This window comes from Calypte anna, chromosome 5A (genome assembly GCF_003957555.1).
Source record: "Calypte anna isolate BGI_N300 chromosome 5A, bCalAnn1_v1.p, whole genome shotgun sequence".
Classification (NCBI taxonomy): domain Eukaryota; kingdom Metazoa; phylum Chordata; class Aves; order Apodiformes; family Trochilidae; genus Calypte; species Calypte anna.
The window spans coordinates 3355337-3380641 of NC_044251.1; the positions used below are offsets into that span (position 1 = coordinate 3355337).

A 25305-nucleotide genomic window follows, 5' to 3' on the forward strand; every position below is an offset into this window, starting at 1 on the left:
GCTGAAATTAACAGCAAGTTGCTCAGACAGTGTCTGCTTCTAGGACTGATCACACTCCATGTTTATAGTTACAGCTGGAGAATGGTGTGCAGAACCAGAATCTCAGTTCTGAGGAACATTTTACCCTTCAGAAGGAGTAAAGAGGTCCCACCTGAAACCCTCCCACAGGGGGTGGGACAAGATAAATGACCAAAATTGACCAAACAGAGTACTCCATCCCATACACATCATAATTGGTATAAATCTGAGGGATCATGAGGGTCAAACCCGTTCCCTTCTTCCTCTTCTTTTCCTGTCCCTGTTTGCTTCAGCATCCTGGAAGGATTCCATCCATTTCTCTCCCTGTGCTCCTGATCCATCCCAGCCCATATCTGTGTGTTCCTGCCTCCAGCTCCTGACTGCTGCTGACTCCAGGATTCCAGCCTGGACTTTCCCAGGGCTGCCCTGCAGCCTCAGTGGGGACGTGAGAGTTACTGGGGAGAGGGAAGAGGAACATGGTATCCATTTTCCTGTATATTTGTATATATTTAGTAATTTTTCCTATTTATCATTACTGTTTCATTAAAGTTGTGTAGTTTAGTTTCCAACCCATCAGTCTCTCTCCCTTATTCTCTCTCCTTTCTTTATCAGGGAGGGAAAGGGGATTAATAGAGAGCATCTGTCATTTGGTGTTAAACCCTGCTCCCCATGCCCCTGGGTTCTGGCACACCCTGACTTACTGTGATCATCACTGAGTTCCAGGTGGAGGAGAAGACATCTGTGTCGTTGTTCCTCAAGTAATGGGTCTTCAGCTCTTTGGTGAAAAACTCTCTGGTCAGCTGAAAGAGGAGACAGGTAGAAATGTAAAGCCTCCTGCCAACCCCTTTCCCCACCACCTCCCAAAGCTCCCTCTGGGGGTCCTTGGGTTGCTTCAGTTTTGTTTTTATTTGCAAACAAAGGAGGATAAAGATGAGGAAGTCACTGGTTGATCTATCACTATATACAAGGGGAATGGTATCTCTTGGATCAAACTGTTGCCCATTAAAAATTGACTGAATTCTGCTTTTATCTGTAAGCTTGCAATTAAAGGTTGGTTGTTGGTTTGTTTGTTGTTTTTTTTTAAATACCCAGCACTGACTGAAAGTGTTTCTTAAGTTGAAACAAGACTAAAAGAGATTTTAGAAAGACCTTCAAATCCACTTGAAATACTGGTTTAACTTACTATGTTTCATAGTGACTTTCCCCTCACTCCTTATTTTAAACAGTTAAATTCCCACTAAAGACAGGACAACTGCTCTGAATTTACCTCCATGTGTAAGAAAGAAGAATGAAGACCTAATATGAAGTTTCCTGGGAATGAAAAGGAAGCAAAAAAAAAAAACCCTGTAGTGAATATGAAATGTTCAAGTCAATTTAGGAAAGGGAAAAAAAGACCATTTCCCTGACAATGTTTTAGGTTTAGCTGAACTTATACAAGAAGGGAAAAAAAATCCCTCTCTGTATTGCCAGTGTTTAGATAATTTAAACATTCTTCCTTAGGTTAACAATATAAACAAATGGAATTTCATTTACTCCTGTTTACATTTACAGTAAAACAGAAAAACTGGGTGAACATTTTGGCCCAGAGTCTCCTCAAAAAAGTTAAGACACCTTGAAATTACATTACTGCAGATTACTCTCTGGAGGAATAATAACTATACAAACTTGATAGTCTGGTTCAACTGAACACCCTGATTAAATCTTGTTCCCTTCCTCTCCTTTCAGGATGAAAACTGTAAGGAATCTCCTTTCAGGTTCCTAATAGGTCTTGACTTGTGTGGTCCCTTCTCCAAAATACCTTATGATTTGTGACCCACATCCCTAGCAGTGCAAAGAAGGGGATTGCAGGCTGAGGAATTAGGCTGTCTGAAAAAAAAACAACAACTTTTATTCTGCTGTTCACCCAGCCCTGCAGATGCAGCAACATTCACTGCTACAAGTTCACTGCCTGAAGAAGAGGAGGCTCAGGGGAGACCTCATTGCTGTCTACAACTCCCTGAAAGGAGGCTGTAGCGAGGTGGGAACTGGACTCTTTTCACAGACGACCTTCAACAAGACAAGAGGACACAGTCTTAAGTTGTGCCAGGGGAGGTTTAGGTTAGATATTAGAAAGAATTTCTTCACGGAGAGGGTGATTAGGCTATGGAATGGACTGCCCGGTGAGGTGGTAGATTCTCCATCCCTGGAGACATTTAAAAAAAGACTGGATGTGGCACTCAGTGCCATGGTCTAGCAACTGCTCCGGTGGGTCAAGGGTTGGACTCGATGATCTCTGAGGTCCCTTCCAACCCGGCTAATTCTATGATTCTATGAAGCTGGTTTCAGGTTCTTGCTGTGCAAAGTGAAATATCACACATCCACATCCATATGGATGAGATGGATGTGTGGGTGTGAAAGCACAAGGAAAAAAAGTGTTTGTTTCCTTTTGTATCACAAAATTGAAGGAAACAAAAGAGAAGGCTGTGAGGACAGCTTTAAAAACCCCCAAATGCCCCAAGTTGATTTCTCTATTGCAAATATAAACTAAAGCCAGAATTAAGGATTAAATCCATACTGGGCAAAACTTAGAATCATAGAATAGAATCATAGAATTGGCTGGGTTGGAAGGGACCTCTGAGATCATCGAGTCCAACCCTTGAACCACCATTGCGGTTGCTAGACCATGGCACTGAGTGCCACATCCAGTCTCTTTTGAAATATCTCAAGGGATGGAGAATCCACTACTTCCCTGGGCAGCCCATTCCAATGTCTGATCACCCTCTCCATAAAGAAATTCTTTCTAATATCCAACCTAAACCTCCCCTGGCACAACTTCAGACCCTGCCCTCTTGTCTTGCTGAAAGTCGTCTGGCAAAAGAGCCCAACCCCCCCCTGGCTCCAACCTCCTTTCAGGGAGTTGTAGAGAGTGATGAGGTCTCCCCTGAGCCTCCTCTTCTCCAAGCTGAACACCCCCAGCTCCCTCAGCCTCTCCTCATAGGATCTGTGCTCGAGTCCCTTCACCAGCCTGGTTGCCCTCCTTTGGACCTGCTCCAGGACCGCGATATCCTTCCTGAACTGGGGGGCCCAGAACTGGACACAGTACTCGAGGTGTGGCCTCACCACTTGGTCACAAAGACTTGAAGGATGCAGGTAACTCACTACTAGATATGCTGCTAAATTCCTAAATCACTTCAGTGAGAAAGCTATTAGTTCATCTCTTGTTTTTTTAATATCAAAATACCAGAGGACATGGAATTTTGGGGGGGGATTTTGGTGCACTGGGGGAAGGTCAGGTTAGAAGGGGCTGAAATTATGTCCTTGGTGTTCTCCTTTAGACTTTGTCCACACAGAATCCTCCCCTGCAGAGATGACAGCACTTTTTTTTTTTCTTTTTTTTTCTTTTTTTTTTTTTTCTTTTCTTTTTTGGATGCTTGTCAGCTTCTGAAGTGCAGACTTTGAACCTGATATTCCACTTGGTAATAATCCCACCCCGACTGCCTTTGGCGGGCCCTAAAACAAGAGAGTCATTTAAATATAAAGTGAAACCTTTATTTTGACAGCAGCAAGCCCAGAGGAAATTGTTCAGAGTTTGTGTGTGATTTTTATGAGACTTGGCCTAAAACAAAGCCAAGCACTGGAAGGGAAATTTTTGCCAGGAAAATAACCAGTTCCATTCTCTTGCTGCTCTTAAACTGTCCTGAACAGCTGAAATTCAGAAAAAATGGTTGTTTTTTTTTTTTTAAATATAAAATAAAACTGATCAGCAGAAGTATCTTTTGTCTTTTAAAAAACTGCTGACAAGAGGAGGATTAAAGGCAGTAAGACAGTTCTGCTCTCATGTCCACAGCCCCCCTCTCCTTGAGGCTAAGAAAAGCACTGCTGGGGGCTGTGCACATGGGAATATTATGGCAAGAAGTATTCAGAAGGGAGCAAAAGACCTCCTAATAAAACAAGATCTTTTCACACGCTTCTGGCAATGCAGAAATATCAGGCACAGCCCATGAAGAGCCACATTCAGCTGGGTTTTCTTCTAGGGAGATGTCTTCAGTTCAGAAGAAGCATGTGTATGTGTGCATTTATATGGCAGGGAATGATGTGGGACTTTTTTGTCTGACTGATTAGGAGAAAATAAAAATCTTTGCTGGAATTACAGCAGCCAGATGAAGAGGATTTAGGGAAAAAGGGACATTTTTGAACAACACAATTGTGGTGGCACTAGCCAGGAAGGTCACAGCCTCCCCATGCAGGAGAAGGAAACCAAAGGGATTTGTCCATTAAGTGTCAGAATTAGGGCTAAATATCCAAATATCCTGGCTCTGCCCAGAGCTCTGCCACTGAACTCACCATGCTTGCTGGCTTGCTAAAACAATTCATGAAAGAAAAAGGGTCAAATACCCTCCCAGGGTTTTTCCCATCCAGCCCTTTGAAGGGCATAAAAAGAGCAAGTCCTGAACATCAGTCAAACCCCAGCCTCTCTCTATTGTTCACCAACTACATTATTTTATGTGGGTTATTCTGGACAAAAAGGGTTCTCCACCCTCCAAAAACTCTTGTACAAAGCAAGAAACACTCTGGTACTCCCATAGCTGATTAACAACAGTTTTTCCCTTCAGAAATTGCTTTTAAACCAGATCACAGGAGCTCACCATCACTAATCCCACTTTCCCTCACTTTGCTTCACTGATTCTTCCTCTCTCATGTCAAATCTCAGCAGAAAACATCTCTTTCCTCCTTTATTTTATTTCTTACTTTTTTTTTTTTTTTCCCTCCCTCAGCAATTAATAATTGAACTATGCTGTGTGTTTGGGACCTGGTCTGGATGTCAGACACCATCCAAGGGAGAGCTGCACTGAATTTTCATCTGGAAAGCCAAGAGATGAGGAGTGCATTGCTCTCCTGTCTCATTTTACACATCCAGGGAGGTCACAGCCACAGACATCTACCCCAGCACCCCACTTGCTAAGCTGCCAAGGAATTTGGGTTGCCTAAATAGGCATTTCCCATCACACACTTGAAAGCAACTCCTTTCACTGGGAAAAGACCTGAAATTGCTGCTGCTGGGAAGAATTCTTCCCAGTATAGGTTCACTGGCAGACTATGCCTGGCCTCCAGGACATTCTGTCCAGCCACCAAGCCTCCCCCTAACCCAAAGATGACAGCACCAACCACAACAGTTACCAAACCAGAAAAATATATAGCAACAGCAAAACCATGTTTGGCTTTGTTCCTTTTTTTCTTTATTCATTTTTTTCTTTCCAGAAGAAACCTGAGAACCAACCACAAGAATTTGCAGACTGAGCATAACTTCTCAGTTATGCTATGTTGGGATCTGACATTCTCCATCCCTTCCCATTTCAGCCTTTCCTGTCAGTCACTCTGACAAAGTGGGAAGCTGGTGACACAGACAAGGAAAGGAGCTCAGGAAAGGCAGATGTTTGTTCCTCTTCAAGTTTCATCTCATAAAACCCCACCAGATGCATATTTGGATTCATAGAATCAGGGAATGTCAGGATGGAAGGGACCTCCAGGATGCTCTGGTCCAGCCCTTCTCATCTTATTGTTTCTAGGAGCACCCCTTGGAGCTGAGACTTCCAACTTTCCCAAGTGGGGGAATCCACCCCTTCCCCTGGGAGACCATTCCAAGGTCTGACTGTCCTCATGGGGACAAATTTCCCTCTTGTGTTCAAACAGAACCTCCCCAGGAGGGAGTCTGCTACTCCTGCTAAACCAAAGGAATTCCCTAAAAACTCTAGAGCTGTAATGACCAGAACACACCAGATCTGCCATCTATTTATGGAGTGGGAGCTCTTCCCTTCCCTACTGCCTTCTGAAGCCAAGACAAAAGACCCCCAGCTTCTAAAGGGGGAAAAAAAAATCCTCTCAGTACCTCTCCCCCCAAGACCATCCTAATGCACAAGCACCTTACTGCCTTGCTGTGAGCTGCCTGAGTCTTCCTTCTTTGCTTGTCAAAGTCCTTTAGAGAAATAAAATTAGAAGTATATCCTGCCTCAATAAAAAAAAGAATTCTACATGGCTCTTCTATGCTCATGCCACACTTCTGCCATGTTTAGTCCAGGGAACCTGCTCCGTGTTCTCTTACAACAGGTGGAGACCAAATAAACAAAATAAATACTATCAGTCACTAGTGACCACCTCTACTATCCAATGTTTTTTTCACAGCCATCACTCAGAATCATCTTTCAGAGCTGGTCTGATGTTAGCAGGATGGACCTAGCTCAGTCAGGCTCTTCTTTCATGAAAACATGACAAAAAAGCACCAAGTTAGAGGAACAGATGAAACTAGGCTTGTTAATAATGTAGCAAAAACTTCATCCTAATGTAGGAGAGGGGTGGTTGCCATCTATTAATATGTAGAGCAGAAGATTACAGAAAGGCTGAATCATATGAAGCTGGGGAGAGAAGCACCAGAAATTTATAAGCAGGGCAATATGCAGGGATGAGATTTAAAATGGGACATGGGAGACTTGCTGAGGGCAGGTCAGGAGGGTTATCAAGAGGAATCTATTTTAGAACATGAACATTTCAGAAGGAATATGCTTAGAAGATGCACAAGAGAGTTTCTGCACTAGCTGTGTAGGGGAAACAGGAGGTTTCACTATTAATGATAAACACACACTATATGGAAAAAAAGGGAAAGAGTTGCTTGTAAGCTTGGTGTGACTTCATTATAAAGGTTCTCCCTGCTGGAATGTGCAAAAAAATCAGGAGGACTAAAAACATCAGGATTTAAGCAGCATTTATCTCTTGCATCCATAAATCCCTCCCCCTTCCCATCCCAGGTTACTCAGGATTCACTGGCAGTTCTGCAGACTGTGGGTTGTAGTAATACAACAGGTTTGTTGGAAGCTGAAACAATCACTCCACAAAACCATCAGCCCCCATTCAGCACCACACTCCAGCTGAGTACCATCCATCCATCCATCCATCCATTCATCCCCCTGGGGCTCAGAGTTTGCCCACCCCAGGATACTTACATTTTCTCTGAAGATAAAAGCCAGGATTGCAGCTGAAAGCTCTGCCAGGAAGATTAACAAAATAAACATGAAGAACTGGAGGAGAGAAGATATAAAAACAAAAGAAAAACAGAGACATACCATTAGGTTGCTGCAACAGGGAGTAGGAACACAGGGTTTTACCAGTGACAAAAAAGATGGCAAAAATAACTTAGAGGAAACTTTTTTTTTTTTTCTCTGACAATTAAAAACCTTCTGAGACAAAAACCTAAAGCAGACACAGCCCTGACCATGCCACAGGACATGGTGATGCTTTTGCCTGATACTGATGGATAACAGGGAACAAGGCTACAGGATAATAGGGGACAAGGCTACAGGATCCACACCATGCCCTCAGAAATCTGCAGCAGGTTAAAAGAGTAAAGCTTCATTTAATTGCAAAAGTTCTGTGGGTGACTAGATGCAAGGATGCCCCTGATGCAGGAAAATGGCACAGGAACACAGCCACCTCATCACAACACAACATAAATAAATTTAAGGTAATATGACCATGGCTCATTTTGTACAGAAGGAGGTAGTGGGACTTATGCTCAAATATTTACACTTATGACCAAAAATGGACTAATCTCAGAGCATTCTGCACTTCAGGACAAACACAGCCTTGGGTTATATTCCCCTCCACAGAGTGGGGTTGCACTGAGCTAAGTGTTAATCATGTAGAACCTCTACAGAAAGTTGCTAAGACACCATCAGAATTTTAATTTGTTTATGCAAGTATCACCCAGGTCTTGTATACCCTCCAAAGTGTGCAAATTCATAGCCTGAAATTAAGGACACACCAAAGACTTCCCAGAAAACAATACCCAGAGAAAAAGGCATCCAGTTTGAAGTAAAACCATCACAGTTATAACATAACTGTAAGGAAGAGAAATGAAAGCAGAGAGGGATGTTGTTGTTGTTCAAATTTAAGCTGTATTTTCATAGAATCACAGAACCTGCTGAGTTGGAAGGGACCCATCAGGATCCTCAATCCCAACTCCAGTCCCTGTGTAGGGCCCCCTCAGGATCACCCCATGTGCCTGAGAGCATCATCCCAATGCTGCTTGAACTGGGGCAGGTTTGGTGCTGGGACCACTTCCCTGGGGAGCTTCTGCCACTGCTCAGCTGCCCTCTGGGGGAAAAACCTTTCCCTGAAAGGTGAAAAAGTGAAAAACCTTTTTCCTCCTAACTTGATGCTCCTTCAAGCCTTTAACAAAGAGGAACAAGCAGGGATGTGTCCTCTACCATCCTCAGAACAACAACCACTGATGGTGAGGAACTCCTAGAGGAACAGAGCAGAAAGTGCCCAGTGTCACATCCCAAAATGGCATTTATTTCCATTCTTGGAGGCAAAATAGTAGGGCTTGAGGAACCAGGAGGCTGAACTAGCAGTACAATTCTTGTGTCTTTATGGCCATAAAGAGGAATCACCATTGGAGAGTCAGCACTTCTAAAAGATCCCAAGAATTAACCCCATAGACTCAAAGGTGATTTTAAAAACCTGACTGAACATTTACAGATCAACTCAGCTTTTGGCACCATGTGAGAAAACCAGGAGTGAACAGAGAACCCAGTGAGACAGCATCAGATAATAAACATGTGGTACATGTTACCCATGCAGGTGGTTGAAGCAACAAGTAGAAATAACCCCAAAAGAAGTCTGGATGGGATTTTTTTTTTGTCTTAGAAGGTTATTGAAAGTCTTTCAGAAACAGAAGGCAGGCAGATGGGGCCAGGGGTACTGTTGTGATGATCAAGTAATGATTTATAAGCAGGGTCTGAAATGCTCTGCACCTTGCATTTGGATAATGGAGACAGAATTCAAACTGTCTGCTTGGAATGGACAAAATGTTGTTTTGTTTTTAATTATCAGAGCTGGAAGCAATGGAAAAGTGCACACATCACCCTGTCCCATTTGTCTTCCTCATTCTGTGGTGGAAACAAAGGAAAAGGAGCTTGGGTTCAAATGACAGAACAGGAGGAGTCAGATGAGCAGCCACTTCTGATACTAACAGAATGCTGCTGCTTGATTTTGCTAAACTTGTTAACTCCATAATTTATTCTTACTGCTGGAGGTTTCTGTGTGCCTCTTTTTTTTTCCTGTTCTGAGACTGTTCTGGTTTTAATTTCACCACAGGAGGGCAAAGAAGAAGTGATGAGAATGAACAATGCTCTGCAAATTCACATCATCATCCATCAAGGAGATCTCAGCATTGTCACTAAGAGGTCTAAGGTGGTGATCAAGTGATTAATCCCATCACCCTGCTAATTGCTTTTCATTTACTGATTACTGGGAGACACACGGTCTCCCAAGCTCCAGAAGTGGAAGTGGAAGCAACCATTCCCAGATTCTCTTTGAGAAGCTTCATTACCATTCCCAAACTGATTTATTCTTACACTGAGGAGTCTGCAGCACAGGTTTTTAACAGATATTGGGCAAAATAACACGAGCAGCCATTAAGGCTGCTGAGAAAAAGAAGACAGATCATCAGTATTTCAGAACTTGCTTTCATTCTGCATTTTAAGGAGAGACAAAATCCACTTCTTATGTTTTGCCTCCCAAAATTAAATCTATTACTAATATATAAGAGCACTAAGCATCCAACTGGCTAATGCATGGGACACAACAGCCTCACATTCAAGTTTATCCTTCACAGGCACCCCCAACATCCAAGTTGAACATTCTGAGGAGCAGGGGCTCCCATTCTGGGCAAGTATCCTGCCCCAGAACCTGGTGATGCTTAAAGGTTTATCAGAAATTTCCCCAAATCAATGTTTCATGTTTCTTTTTCACAGCTCCCCTACTCTTCCAGTTTCTTCCAAAAAGAGCAGTAAGTGGCTTTAACCTGAAAGACCCACATTTTCATGCTGGAAAGTTTCAGAGGTTACTGCATCTGTTTTACAAGAGTAGAAAACAGGATGTTTGCACCCAAAACTAAGCCAAATGAAGCTACCATGGACTCCTCTTGTTACAAAGCTCCATTCAGTCCCATAGCAAAAATGTTGCATCCTCAACTTTTTTTTGAGTCTGATTTCATAGCATTCTTCTGCAGCCTTTAGGACAATCCAGAAGTTATTCAGTGTCTGATCTGCAGGTACTTTTTGTGAGCCAAGTCCAAATGGGGGGAAATCTAGAAAGACTTCACAGCCCTGTGCTTAATGCAGGTTCCAGAGGGATGTTTCTTGTCACAAGACAAGCAGCTTAATGAAAAATAAATGTCCTTGAAAATACACAGCCCAGGACCCAGAGAACATATATGTGTGGCTCTGTCTTGCCCCTCCTACCTCTGTTTCCATTTGGACTAAAAGCATCAGATATACATTATGCATCCCTCAAATCTCACTCAAGCAGCTCACCAATTCTTCAACAACTTTTCTCAGTGGATTTGATGTGATCTAGGAACTTCTCCCCACCCCCCTGAAGCCCAACACTGGTTTGCAAGGTGTTGCCAGGCTCTCTGGCATCCACTGGTTTGCCTTTTCAACACCTAAATCTGACTCCCATCAGACTTCTGGCCTCACAGATGTTTTATGCATTTTAAAGGCTCCCCCCTAAAAGCAGAAATTATCAACATCTCCCTTCTCACTTGATACCACCACAGAGCTCCACAGGTGATGCATCTGGTTTTCAGATTTACTTCTGAGGAGAGTTACTAGAAATCAAACCCAAACTGCCTCCCAACCAAGGGCTTTCAGAAAAGGTTGTGAATTCAAGGAATGGGTGAGCCAAGTGCCAGGGAGCATTAATCTCAGTGGAGCCAGGCTCATCTCTAAAGAAAAAAAAACCAGTTTCATCTTCAAGAAAATGAACTTTTCTGTTTACATTTTGAGACAAACCTCTTTGCAATGGGAAGCAGCTGTGTAAGACATGAGCGTAACAAAACACTGTAAGATCAAGATTTATTTAAAAAAAATAAAGGGGGGAATGAGGGAAGGACAAAAAAAAGCCTCAAACAGACCCAAAGGGAGAAACGAAAGGTCACAACAAAAAAGAAAAATCAAACTGATGATCTTTGTGTTTCCACACATTACCAGGTAATGCCTTCCAGTAAGATATAAGGGCTGGAAAATCTGCAGTATCAGAATTTATGGTGGAGGTGAAAATGACTTATTTTACCAGCCAGCTCTTTGTAAATAGTACTCAATGACTACATGGGTGTCCTGGTTTGGGCCAGGATAAAGGTGATTTTCTGTTTTGTACTTTTGCTTTTAGCTAAGTCTCTTGTAAGTAGCTGCACTTGCTGAAATTAACAGCAAGTTTCTCAGACAGTGTGTGCTTCTAGGATTGATAACACTCGATGTTTATAGTTACTGCTAGAGACTGGTGTGCAGAGCCAAGGGCACTGCTCAGCTCTGAGGAACATTTTACCCTCCAGAAGGAGTAAAGAGGTCCCACCTGAGCCCTCCTTTGGGGAGGAACAGACAAGATAGATGCCAGAATTGACCAAACAGAGTATTCCATCCCATATACGTCATACTCAGTATAAATTTGAGACATCACGAGGGCCAAGCCGGATTTCCTGATTTCCTGCTTCCCTTCCTTCTCGGCATCCTGGAAGGATCCCGTCCATTCGTTTGCCTGTGGTCCTGATCCGTGCCAGCCCATATCTGTGTGTTCCTGCCTCCAGTTCCCGACTGCTGCTGACTCCAGGATTCCAGCCTGGACTTTCCCAGGGCTGCCCTGCAGCCTCGGTGGTGACGTGAGAGTTACTGGGGGAGAGGGGGGAGGAACGTGGTTTCCATTTTCCTGTATATTTGTATATATTTAGTAATTTTACCTATTTATCATTACTGTTTCATTAAAGCTGTGTAGTTTAGTTTCCAACCCATAAGTCTCTCTCCTTATTCTCTCTCCTTTCTCTATCAAGGAGAGAGAGATTAATAGGGAGCGTCTGTTATTCGGTTTAATTGCTGGGCCAGTGTTAAACCATGACAGATTTATAAGCGCTATGTGCTTACAATGGTGGAGGCAAGTACAGGATGGCTGGAAACATATCCTGTGCCTCATGCCACAGCCCGGAACACCATTCTGGGCCTAGAGAAACAAGTCTTGTGGAGACATGGTACACCAGAGAGAATTGAGTCAGATAATGGAACTCATTTCAAAAATAGTCTCATAAATAACTGGGCCAAAGAACATAAATCAATGAGGACCATTTGTGGTCACTTTCTAAACTTAAAAAAAAAGCAAAAACCAACACTAAACATATAGAACTCTTCTGAAACAAAGTTTAACAAACTCAAAATACACTCCTAGATTCCATACCCACTGTGCTCAAGCCTGGTACAGGGAAGAAGCATATTCTCTGTATTTTTAGCTGTGTGTAAAAGCACCCTAAACATATTTACTATCTAAGTGAATTATGGCCACAATAACAGGCACTTATTTATGCATTTATCAAAGGATTGACTGTCTTGGGAAACACTGGAAGGCCAAGAGAAACCAGGAGGATACTTACAAAAAGCAGGAGGCATTTGTTCTCCCGGATGGCCCCACAGCAGCCCAGGAATCCCAGGAGGAAGAGCATGGCCCCCATGGCCAGCATGATGTAGGCTCCTGTGAAGAGCAGGGGGTTGGCAGCCACAATCTCTCGAAAACCTGTGGGATCCACAATGACCCAGATCCCAACTCCCAGCAGGCATGCTCCTCCCAGCTTGTCGTGGCCAGAGGAAGTGAAAAAGAGAGAGAGAAATAGGACAACATAAACCAACTTGAGAGGATTGAGTCCATCATCAGCAAATTCACAGATGACACTAATTTGGGTAATTTGGGGGGGAGTGTGGATCAGCTGGAAGGCAGGAGGGCTCTGCAGAGGGACCTGGACAGACTGGAGAGTTGGGCTGATCCCAGTGGGATGAGGTTCAACACAACAACCCCATGGGGAGCTCCAGGCTGGGCACAGAGTGGCAGAAAGGGACCTGGGAGTCTGGATTGCCAGGAAGCTGAACATGAGCCAGCAGTGTGCCCAGGTGGCCAAGAAGGCCAATGGCATCCTGGGCTGGATCAGGAACAGCGTGGCCAGCAGGTCCAGGGAAGGGATTCTGCCCCTGTACTCAGCTCTGGTGAGGCCACAGCTTGAGTCCTGTGTCCAGTTCTGGGCCCCTCAGCTCAGGAAGGAGATTGAGGTGCTGGAGCAGGTCCAGAGAAGAGCAAGGAGGCTGTGAAGGGATCCAGCACAAGTCCTCTGAGGAACGGCTGAAGGAGCTGGAGGTGTTCAGCCTGGAGAAGAGGAGGCTCAGGGGAGACCTCATCACTCTCTACAACTCCCTGAAAGGAGGTTGGAGCCAGGGGGGGGTTGGGCTCTTTTCCCAGGCAGCTCTCAGCAAGACAAGAGGCCATGGTCTCAAGTTGTGCCAGGGGAGGTTTAGGTTGGAGATTAGAAAGAATTTCTTTCTGGAGAGGGTGATCAGACATTGGAATGGGCTGCCCAGGGAAGTAGTGGATTCTCCGTGTCTGGAGATATTTCAAAAGAGACTGGGTGTGGCACTCAGTGCCATGGGCTGGGAACCACAGGGGGAGTAGATCAAGGGTTGGACTTAATGATCTCTGAGGTCCCTTCCAACCCAGCTGATTCTATGAACTGCTGCAAGAAACCTGGAGTCATGGCTATATATATATATTTTTTTTTATTATTTTTTTTTTTTTTTTGATCCAAGGTGTTTACTTGGAGGGTTCCTTGCTGAAGAGGAGACTACAAATAGGATACTCAGAGTGTCTCTTGCTCACTAAATGAAGCATTTTCAGCCAAAGCATCTTTCTGCCTTGCTGCATCACTCTGCTGTTTGCTCCCTCCCTAAGGCTGAGAGATGAAGTCTGGAGGTGCTGTCACCCCTGCAAGGGACAGCCCAGTGGCAGCCAGGAATGCTCCTGGACAAAGAGTCAGAGTGCCAAAGACAGGAGCAACAGGGGCACTGAGGATTACTCTACATATGGTAGGGAAAAAGAGGTTTATGTTTGCAAGGGAAAACCTCAGCAGGGCAATCAGGAGCAGCACACAATTCCTTCTGCCATTCAAAACAGAGCATGGACACCCCAAGTTACAGCTTTCCCTCTGGTTTTATTTGCCAAGGACAGGAATAACTCAGATAAAAGTGGCCACTGCTCTGGCTTTTTGAACACCTGAGCCCCCCTTGGGATGCTGCAAACCCCTCTGTGCTAATAATGCTGACAGCAGTGCAAAGCTGAGAGGATATTCTGAACTGTGGCAGCTTTACAATTTACAGCCTTTCCTGCTGGGAACAGTGGGAGTCAAGAGGAAAAAGCAGACTCTAAATACTTACAAAAATAAAGAAATTGAAAAGAAACATGAGGTACTTCATGCAGCTCAGACAGTCTCCCTCCATGGTCTTCAGGCACCTTGATGGAATTCTTCCTGCAAAACACCAGCACTTCCTTAGCATGATCACTTTTTTTTACTTCTATTTGTATTTCCCCCCAGACCCTGTGGAGTTCTTCATACAGAAAGGGCTCATTTCCTACCTGAAGAAGGCAACACAGCACAGTAAGAGCTCATGGTACAGGGAAGAAGCATATTCTCTGTATTTTTAGCTGTATAGAAAAGTGCCCTAAACATATTATTTCATATCTAAGGGAATAATGATCCCAGCTAAGTCCCTTTGCATTCTTCCAGGTCTAAAGGAAAATGCAGACCTGAAGAGGAAGGCTGCAGGAGAGGAAGGGTCTGGCTTTGTGTCCAGAGTGAGATGCAGGGAAAAACATCCCTCTGCACAGAAAGATTTGGGTGTTTTTTTTTCCCAATTTAAGCCTTAGAAGCACTGAATATCCCTGCCTACTTCATGCCAAGATAAAGCCATACTTGAAAGCTCCAAAGCATGGATTTCTGGATATTTAGCTCCATCCAAACTGCCTCCACAGAATTAATGCCATCCAATAAATAAATGGACAGACTAGAGAGCTGGGCCGATTCCAACAGGATGAGGTTCAACAAGGCCAAGTGCCGGGTCCTGCACTTTGGCCACAACAACCCCATGCAGCGCTACAGGCTGGGCACAGAGTGGTTGGAGAGCAGCCAGGCAGAAAGGGACCTGGGAGTCTGCATCGACAAGAAACTGAACATGAGCCAGCAGTGTGCCCAGGTGGCCAAGAAGGCCAATGGCATCCTGGCCTGGATCAGAAACAGCGTCACCAGCAGGTCCAGGGAAGGGATTCTGCCCCTGTACTCAGCCCTGGTGAGGCCACACCTCGAGTACTGTGTCCAGTTCTGGGCCCCTCAGTTTAAGAAGGATGTAGAGGTCCTGGAGCAGGTCCAAAGGAGGGCAACCAGGCTGGTGAAGGGACTCGAACACAGGCCCTATGAGGAGAGGCTGAGAGAGCTGGGGCTGTTCAGCCTGAAGAAGAGGAGGCTCAGGGGAGACCTCATTGCTGTCTACAACTACCTGAAAGGAGGCTGTAGCGAGGTGGGAACTGGACTCTTTTCACAGACAACCTTCAACAAGACAAGAGGATACAGTCTTAAGTTGTGCCAGGGGAGGTTTAGGTTAGATATTAGAAAGAATTTCTTCACGGAGAGGGTGATCAGGCTATGGAATGGACTGCCCGGTGAGGTGGTAGATTCTCCGTCCCTGGAGACATTTAAAAAAAGACTGGATGTGGCACTCAGTGCCATGGTCTAGCAACTGCTCCGGTGGGTCAAGGGTTGGACTAGATGATCTCTGAGGTCCCTTCCAACCCAGCCAATTCTATGATTCTATGATTCTATGATTCTATGATTCTATGATTCTATGATTCTATGATAAAGGGACAGCAACATTTTCAGGAAAACATTTGGAGGATTGGAAGGGACTGCAGTGTGTGAGGAGGCTGTCCCAACACAGATCCTCAGCCTGGGGGATCCCAACACCTCCCCAGTATGAAATGTCCCTGTGCCACCTGAGTCTGCCCCCCAAACCCTACACAGGGCTCTTCCAGGCAGAGCCATGGATCCAAACCTTCAATCCCATGAAAAAATGTTAAGGAATCTGACCCAGTTTTGAAACTCCACATCTGAATGAGACAGCAAACAAGTTAGGACTTGTACTTCTATTAGAAAAGCAGCTGTAAATCCTGACCAGTTGAGGCCACACTGTTTGAAAGTTTCTATCCCCAAAAGCTTAATGTTTAACCAAGCAACTATGTCTCCCAAAATGCAATTACAGCACCAAGTATCCAGAGGGACAGATAAATAAACTTAATAATTGCACTGTGTTTCAAGCCAGGCACATACCCTGTGGGGCTTAGAGATCCCAAAGTGGTGCAACTTAGGATGTGCAAATGGAAATCAGTGGCAACAGAGCAAGGGGCTGGGCTGGCAAAGCCAAGAACAGAGCAGGGCAGAGCTCTTACATCAGAAAAGCTCGATGCAAATTTCCAAAAAAATGCCAAATCACTGATCTGATGTGAGAAACAGGAGCTCTGAACAACTGTTTCAGTACTGGGACTTAAGAAGTTGGAGAGATGCACACATAGGAGCAGTCATACCCTTGCCAGTTATACCCTTCCCAGTTTCTGCTGGGTGCAAGCTCACCATTTGAATCCTGTGATTGTGTTAAAAAAGGGCAAACCAAGCAAAAGCATGCTCTGACCTCTTAGGTAGCACTTCAAACTCTGTATATCAAATATATTCCCATCAAGTTCATATATAGTGCTATAGACTTGGAAAAGTGTGCAATTAATGCCATCTGTAAACAATACAAGTAAAATGCAAATAATGTTACTTAGAAATAATGTAATTATGAAAAGATTTGTGCCAGGTGCTGCTTTACTGACTAGCTGGAGGTGCCTGAAGTCCCAGGTGACAGGCTGCATGGAGATAATAATGGACATGAAAGTAGAATCCTGACCCACAGAGCTGCTTTTCCTCCCACTTTTCTTTTTAAACCTCAGACACAAAAGGCACATTTTCTAACTTATTCCTACTACACACTGGTGTGATAAAAAACCTGAATGCACGTCTTCATCTCCCTTTTAAAAATATCTCCTCTCCTCCAGGCCCCAGGTTTTTGACAGATTAAATTCTCCTCTGCAGGAGACTTTAAGCAAACATCAAGAGTCAGAACTGCCGAAGACAGTGGCTGACAGATGCTTTCCCTGGCTGTCCTGTCTCAGACCTGTGAGACATCTGATATGCATTTGGTTTTGTCTGAAATGAAGCTATAAATGTTCAGTTTTTTCTTAGCTTATGCTGTATTTCTTGCCCCCCCTCCCTTCCCACTATGAATTTTATCTTGCAAAGTGATGGGGAGACTGAAAATCCCCAACAGGGCAGTCAGGAAACATACCCCAGCTGCTGTGATCAGTTAGGAATAAAGTCTGGTTTTCCAAGGCAATGCATTTTTTTAGTCTCCAGCCACCATTTATTTCCTTTCTTCTGACATCTGCTTTTGCATGCCTTGTAGCTACCTGGAACTTCACATCTCTACAGGCAGCTGCTCCACCACCCCCAAAAAACTGCTCCCGAGTTTCTCTGGCAATTCCCTCTGTCCCCACAACCCTTCCACATCAGCTGGAAACCTGTGGTTTCACCTCACTCACTGCTTTCTTTTTGCCTTGGAGTCATGGAAAAAATCAGGATGGACAGGATGTCTGGATGTCATCGAGGATCAACACCCCCTGCTTCCAACCTGGGCCAATCAGGGTGATCAGACATTGGAACGGGCTGCCTGGGGAGGTGGTGGACTCTTTGTCCCTGGAGACATTTAAAAAGCGACTCGATGTGGCACTCAGTGCCATGGTCTAGTGACTGTGGCGGTAGCTGATCAAGGGTTGGACTCGATGATCTCTGAGGTCTCTTCCAACCCAGCCTATTCTATGATTCTATGATTCTATGATTCAATGATTCAATCCCAAAGTTTGATCCAAAGTTTGAAAGGCAGAGCAGGTTGCTCAGGGTCACATTAATTAAGTTTTGTGTACATCTGCAAGGCCTGAGGCTCCCCAGGGCACCTCTTCCAACATGTGACCACCCTTCTTGGGAAGAGATTTTTCAAAATGGGTGTCCAAGGAGTGCCCAAGTTACTTTGGGGTGAAAGGAAGAAGAACATCCCCCAGATGTGCCAGTTTATAAGAACTCTCAGGAGCACTTTATCCTCACCCCACATCTTCTCTGTCATACCACTCCTACTTTCCACTGAAAACAACTGTGTGAACCCTTTTCTTTGCCTACCATTCTGACCACCACCAGACTTCTGCAGACTGTATTTTGCTACATCAAATTCAGACACTGTGCATCTGCCCCGTGGCTCACCACAGTCCCTCTGGCTAAGACAGGAGTCACAGAATAACTCAGATAGAAAGAGATGGTCCAATCCTCATGCAAACCACTTTTTTGGTCACTTCTATCTTATTGTGCATGTCTATTTTCTTTTCACATAAATATCTCTTTGTTTTCAACATGCACAAAGACCTTGTCTTCTCAACTGATCCATTGCTTCCTTTAAATCCTAAGAACCAATTCTTGGGTGTTCTGACTCAAAAAAGTCTCAAAGTCTGAAGAACTTTTGTCTTGAGCCCTAAGAACAGTATAGAGACATTTGAACTGTGACCTCCCCTTTTCTCATTTCTATTTGAATCAGTATTTCTGTTATAGAGACTTTGTCATCTTATTTAAAATAAGGTCAAAGTAATGAACACCAGAGTGAGCAGGCAAACAAGTGCAGTGGAGGATATATGAGAGAAAGCAAATGGATGCTGGAATTCTTGTGCATCACAGATGTCTTACAGGTTCTCCAGGCTGCTGCTAAGAAATCTTTTAACTAATTGGGTACATATAACTAATTAAACTCTAGGTTTTTTCAGCTATATAGCTACATTATTACATAGAGGCTACTCATTTTCTTCTGTCTCTATGGAGAAGTTTGTACACTTCTTAAGGACAATTCTTTTAGTGCCAAGTCAAAGAAATACATTGGGGAAAGCTTTTTGTGATAGACTTTAAAAAGAAAAGAGAGGGCAAAAGTGAGATAATGTGATAATTATGCAGTGCCCAGTGTCAAGCCAAGCAAGCAGTTTTTCTTCATGACTGAGAGAAGTCACCCATAGGTCTCACTCACCCTCCAGTAGCTCCTTGAAGGAGGTGACTGCTTGGCCACTTGCCTACTACTGTCAGTCTGGAATAAGAACCATAGCAAAGCTGTCACCAAAAATTCCAACCAGGTTTCCTTCCAGTTGGAGAAAGATCCTAGCCATGCCTACAAAATACTAGACAATGGCTTGAGCAGCGTGGTGCTAATTCACACCTACTTCAATTTTCAAGCAGAATGCAACCAAATAAAAGAAGACACCTTTGGAGCTCTCCAGGACCATTTCCAGACAGCCTTTAAATGAATCAGAAAATGTGGACCAGATTCTCTTTGAATCTCTGCATCAATTTCTAGAAGCAGTCCCAGCTGAGATGTCACTAGGACTGTCCCAGAAGCTCTGAGGTGCAGCAGTGATGAAGGACCAGCAGAACCTGGCATTGCAGCCCAACTTTTGGCTTCCAGGTAGGGTGTCTTGGATCATCATGCTTGCCTTCCTTCCCAGAGCATGCCTCTCCCAAGAGGATTTCTGTCTTGACTATCTCCAAGCAACATCCAACTCCTTCAAACCACAGTGTGGGGGGGGGGGGGGGGATGCTTAAGAGAATCCATCTCACAGGTGCTGCCTTGCAGAATACCCTCTCAGAGAATTATTTCCTCTCAGTCTGCTTCTCTAGATAGAGCAGAGACAGGGACAGACCTTGCAGGTGGGTAGGATGGCAGCTGAGCTGTGTATTCCTAACCCTGCTCCTGCAAAGCACAGCTATGCTGGAAGTAGTCTTGCCCAGAGAAAGCACCTGGATGCCCAAAGAACCAAAAGCAAGACTTACCTTCACAAATCTCAGGACTTGAAGCACAGAGCCTGTTCTAGTCTTTAGTAGTCTGTGTGTCCCATGTATCTCTTTCTAGCCAAGCTTGTCCTAGAAAAGAAAAGCTGCAATTACTGCAGAAGTCAATAGAACACAATCACGGTGAATACACAATTTATTAAAACACACATTCCTGATGAATATGCTGAGGCTAATTGCCATCTTAATTTAGTGCACGTTAGCACTAATGAAGAGCTTTTAATACCCAGTGAGGGATCCAATCCTTCAGAATCTCCAACAACCTTTGAGCTGTTTTAAATGCCCACAGACCACACGTAGATCTGCAGTCCCATTACGCGTGCACCTCGCACCTCAACAGGACCAGATTAATACCAGCTGCTCCTGGTTTATAGGAGGTTTAGCCAAAATTTAATCTGCTGTGACTTTACAGCCCATTTATTGGGAAAAGGCAGAAGAAGGGAGATGGAGTGCATCTTTGGGAAGCCCAGGCCAGCTATCAGAATCATCAGCCTGAGATGCTGGGCACAGCTATCCCTTGTTCTTCCAGCCAAGTTGAGGAACTATTTTCTCTCCCTCTGCCTCATTTGTCACTGCCTGCGAAACAGCACTAGAGAAGAACAGCAAAGCCCTCCCAAAAGCATTGGACAAACAAATGGGTAGAGGCAGAGAAACCTGGCAGCAGATTGTCACTGCCCTCCAGCTAACAGTTACCATTTTCACAGTCAATTTTAATTCCTGCCTGCACACTGCTAATGAGAGTCTTTGGCTAAGGCAAAGGTTGGGTGAGATTACAGCCTGATGTGCCAAGCATGCTTGTCTGACTGCTGCTTTCTCTTTTTTCTACCTGTTTTTTTCTTTTTTTCTAGCTGTCTGACACAGCCCCAGCCCCACACTGAAGGGTCTGTGGGGAAGGAGCAGCTGTAACTATTCGAACAGCATGCTAAGGGCCATGTATCCACAAGGTGTTGCTTGGCACTGCCACTCACTCACCTTTCCCAAATTGCTTTGGAATAGAATCACAAAATCCCAGGATGTCAGATTGGAGGGAACCTCCAGGATGCCCTGGTCCAACCCTTCTCATATTATTGTTTATAGGAGATGTCCCAGCACCTCACCCACAACTTCTGCTCTCACAACCCCTGGCCCAGTTCTGCCTCTTGTCCCCATTCCCATCTGAGCCCCTTACACCACCCTCAGGAGGATGTGGAGGAGCTGTGGAAGCCTCAAAGCACAAATGGAACAAGGCAATTCCTTCACAACTCCCCCATTCCCCCCCCACCTCTTGGGTGTCCCCATTTCTTCCACTGCAGATGCTCACTCTTCTTTCAATGGGAAACAAAAGCTGAGCTGAGTGCTGAGGTGTCCAACACCATCCTTCCAGCCAAGAGTTTGCCTTCAGGTGTCTGACCACTCACTTTTCAGGGATGCCACCACTGCCTGGCTTGCTGAGTTACTGCTGGGTGGTCCTCAGGGACCAGGAAGAAGAACCATGGAATCCCAGAATGTGAGGTTGGAAGGCACCTCCAGGATGCCCTGCTCAAACCCTTCTCATCTTATTGTTTCTAGGAGATGTCCCAGCACCCCCTGGAGCTGAGACTTCCAACTTTCCCAAGTGGGGGAATCCACCCTTTCCCCTGGGAGACCATTCCAAGGTCTGACTGTCCTCATGGGGACAAATTTCCCTCTTGTGTTCCAATGGAATTTCCCCAGGAGCACCTTGTGCCCATTGCCCCTCATCTTGTCCATGGGACTCCTTGGACACAGGGAGTCTCCAGCTGCTTTGGAGCTGCCCTGGAAGTCCTGAACATGGGCAGAAGGTCTCCCCTCAGCCTTCTCTTCTCCAGGATGAACAGACACACAGTTTTCTCAGCATCAACACTGGCAGCTTTGCTGAAGCCACTGCTTCCCTGTGAGAGATGAAATAAGTCACCTGGGTCTATCCCTGTTCTCACTGCCAGTGTTGCAGCATGATGTCTGGGGGGGTGCATTTAACATCTGTTTCCCACAAACATTTATGAAAGTGCCTTTGAAAGCTGCCTCCCATTAGGACTTCTGTGAGTAAACCTCTCGTTTGTTGCTGGCAGGAACTGAGCAAAGAATTTCAAGGTGGCTGGAGCTATTACAATATATAACAGATAATGAATATTCATAGGCTTTGTTTTGCTTTAATTCCTCACATTTAATGCCCTTCCTCTGTCGCTGTGGCCCTACATCTCTGAATGATGAGCAGGGATGGATTCCCTTTGGAAATCTGGAGGGTGCAAACATCTCCAGCCGTTCAACCCATTTCTGCTGTGATGTACTGAAGGTATGTGATGAGCAGCAGCAGAACTGCCCCACTTCCCCATGCTGTGTATGAAGCCTGCCCTGAATCAGCACAGTTTTACTAAAAGTGTGGAAATTGGGAAGGTGCTACACGACTAAATGGTTGCAGCAGGCTGGGGAATCTCTAGAAGGAGAGGGCTTAGACTCTCCATAACAAGGACAAGAGACAGTCCCACTGCCCCCCAGTGAAGATCCCTTTTTAACACTCAAAAGCCCATTGTCCATCTTTCCTTCTTCATGTTTTGGGTGTGGGGATCCCATCCTGTGCTTTGCATGTGCAATTGCTTCAGCTGCCCCATCCTATGATGCCACTTCCCTGGCAGAGCAGCTGCCAGGAGAAGATGGCTCTAAAGAGCTGACACAGTGCTGTATAAACCTATTGTTAGGAAAATAACCCGGATGATAGGATTCCTGCTGCCTTTGCATATAATTACATCCCCACAGGCCCTCAAAGGTCTGCGTGGGAGAGGAATTTTATTTTTTTTATTCCTCTAAAGTCACAATATTTTAAAGAAATTACAGCACCACAGAGAGAAAGAGCTTAAATGCTTCACTAGGTAGCAGTAGGTACCTGTCACAAGGGATGAAAGAGCAGATCTGGTGCCAAACAATAGCAATGCTCCATCTTCCTCCACAGCCCTAAAGGGGAGGAAATCCCTGCCAAACTGACTCCCTTTGGTTAATAGCTACAATTTTGCCATTAGGGAGGACTGCAGAAAGTGCAAAACCACTGTGCCTAATTGGGACTGGAGCAAGCTGATGCCTTTAATTACACTCACTGGGGAAACAGGGTGGAAACTGGAGTGGGGGCCAGGGCCAAGCCTCCTGTGCAAGCCCAGTTCCATCAGCTGCTGCCTTTGGCACCCTGTCCTGCCTCCCTCCTCATCCCCCTGCAACCAGCAACCATGCTGAGTGCTGCCTTCTCCAAGCCAGGCTTCTGGCTGCAGCTGGAGAGCCAAAGACAAGAAGGAGAAGGCAAAGATAGGCTGCTGTAGCCACAAAAAAAATGAATGGGAGGGTTGTCTTTGGGAGAAATGCTGTCTCCTGAACATGAACTGCTGCAGGAAGGCCAGGAGAATGCAGGCACCCTGCTTCACAAGTACCTCCAGCTACTGCCAGTCCTCTTTGCTCACCACGGTTGCAGGATCTGGAGATCTAGAGATCTACATCTGGATCTGGAGTTCACATCCCAGACCATCCAGCCAGCAAAAAGGAGAAGCTGAAGGAGAAGCCACGTCCTGCTGGCCCTCTGCAATGTACCAGTGCTTTTGGATCAAGGGAAGGGTGAGGAGAAACATCTCTGTGGAAGCAGGGTCAGATTAGTATCAGTGCCCTGCAATAACCTCAGAAAAAAAAAAAAAAAAAGAAAAAGAAAACATGGCATCAACATGAGCCCTGAGTGTTCACTTAGAGCTCAGAACCCAGCCGGGTCCTGGGCTGCACCACCAGGAGCACAGACAGTGGTCGAGGGAGGGGATTCTCCCCCTCTGCTCTGCTCCTGTCAGACCCCACCTGGAGTTCTGGGTCCAGTTCTGGAGGCCCTATTACAAGAAAGCCATGGATGTGCTGGAATTTGTCCAGAGAAGGGCCAGAAAGATGCTCAGAGGGCTGGAGCAGCTCTGCTATGGGGACAGAGGGAGAGAGTTGGGGTTGTTAAGTCTGGAGAGGAGAAGGCTCTGAGGAGACCTCATTGTGGCCTTCCAGGGGCTGAAGGGCTACAGGAGAGCTGGGGAGGGACTTTTTAGGAAGTCAGGGAGTGATAGGACATGGGGGAATGGTTTCCAACTGGAAGAGGGGAGATTTAGATTGGAACTTAGGAAGTTAGGAAGAAGTTCTTCACTATGAGTGTGATAAGACCCTGGCACAGGGTGCCCAGAGAGGTGGTGGAAGCCCCATCCATCCCTGGAAGTTTTTAAGGCCCCAGGATGGGGCTTGGAGCAACCTGAGCTGGTGGAAGGGATCCCTGCCCATGGCAGAGGGGTGGAACTGGATGAGCTTAAAGGTCCCTTCCAGCCCTGAAAGTTCTATGATCTATTATAGGGTTTATATAGGATTATAGGGAGAATAATACAAGCAGAAACTCATGTTGCATACTTCCACAAAAGAAAATTTCTTCAGTAAAAAAATTCTAATGTGAGCAATGAACATCTGCAGAGGATCTGTTTTTGTCGTTTGACTTTCCTCGAGTTTTAGGATTTCAGTGGCTGCTGAAAGGGGCACTTGGCACAAGCTACCATCCCCCATGCCTTACCCCATCACTCTTGCCCCCCATAAATACCTAATTGCACGGGAATTTCATAGTGCTTGCAGGCAGAGCCATTGGTGTTAGAGACACGGCTCCAATCCGGGATGTAAATCCCATCAGGTTCCGAAGTGCCCGCAGAGCATCCAGGAGAGGACTCGCACAAGGCCATGGAACTAGCTACTAAATTACAGCCAATCTACCTCCTCTTTAGTGGCATTTAAATGCTAATGGCACTGTAATCCCGGCCCATTTCCCAGCAGTGACTGTCTCCCCTTGCGATGCTGAGTTTGAGAACACTTCATCCCTCAGTGCACCAAGCCCCCAGGGGGATCTTCTAACTGAGAACAATAACCCGATGGGTTTTTACACCACTAAAATCAGGGATGGTGTTTAAATGAATCCGAGCTGCTGCTAAAACTACCCCAAGCCTCCTCCTGAAGCAGAGCATTGGGACCAACACAGCCCCATCCCTCCATGGGTCTTTTCTGCCTGCTTTTAATGAAGGCACATTTGTCCCCAGAAAAGGGCTGTGAATAAGAGAATAAAATAAGAGAATAAGTCAGACCGGCACAGGAGGGAAAAAAACAGCTGGGCTGAACCTCCTAAAGAGGTTCATATAAAAAACACCAAATGTAAAAAACGAAGGTTTAAAATTGTAATTTATTGTTTTGTTGAGCGTATCTTTCATTTTAATAATGTTTGCTTGGGCTGTTTGTTGAAATAGCATGTTATATCCTGATAAAATGTATGTTTAAGTGTACTTATAAGGAAGAAATGTCAGAGAAGAAGGAGAGGGGGCCGCCCGCGAAACAAGAACATGTAACCATTTACCTCAGCAACAGGACGGAGCCCGCGAAACATGTAACCATTTCCCTCAGCA

General features: G+C 45.2%; 1 protein-coding gene across 4 annotated transcripts in view; it reads right to left on the reverse strand.

Annotated features, from left to right (window-relative positions):
- Positions 1–25305, reverse strand: part of TSPAN18 (tetraspanin 18) — a 134396-nt gene that overhangs the window by 6291 nt on the left and 102800 nt on the right. For all 4 annotated transcript variants that reach the window (XM_030452178.1, XM_030452175.1, XM_030452176.1 and 1 more), the window contains 5 exons: positions 19856–19945; positions 14292–14383; positions 12470–12664; positions 6993–7067; positions 720–818 (listed from right to left, as the gene is read on the reverse strand). In XM_030452178.1, coding sequence (XP_030308038.1) covers positions 720–818; positions 6993–7067; positions 12470–12664; positions 14292–14354 — 432 coding nt within the window. In that variant the 5' untranslated portion in view covers positions 14355–14383; positions 19856–19945. The remainder of the gene's footprint in view (positions 1–719; positions 819–6992; positions 7068–12469; positions 12665–14291; positions 14384–19855; positions 19946–25305) is intronic.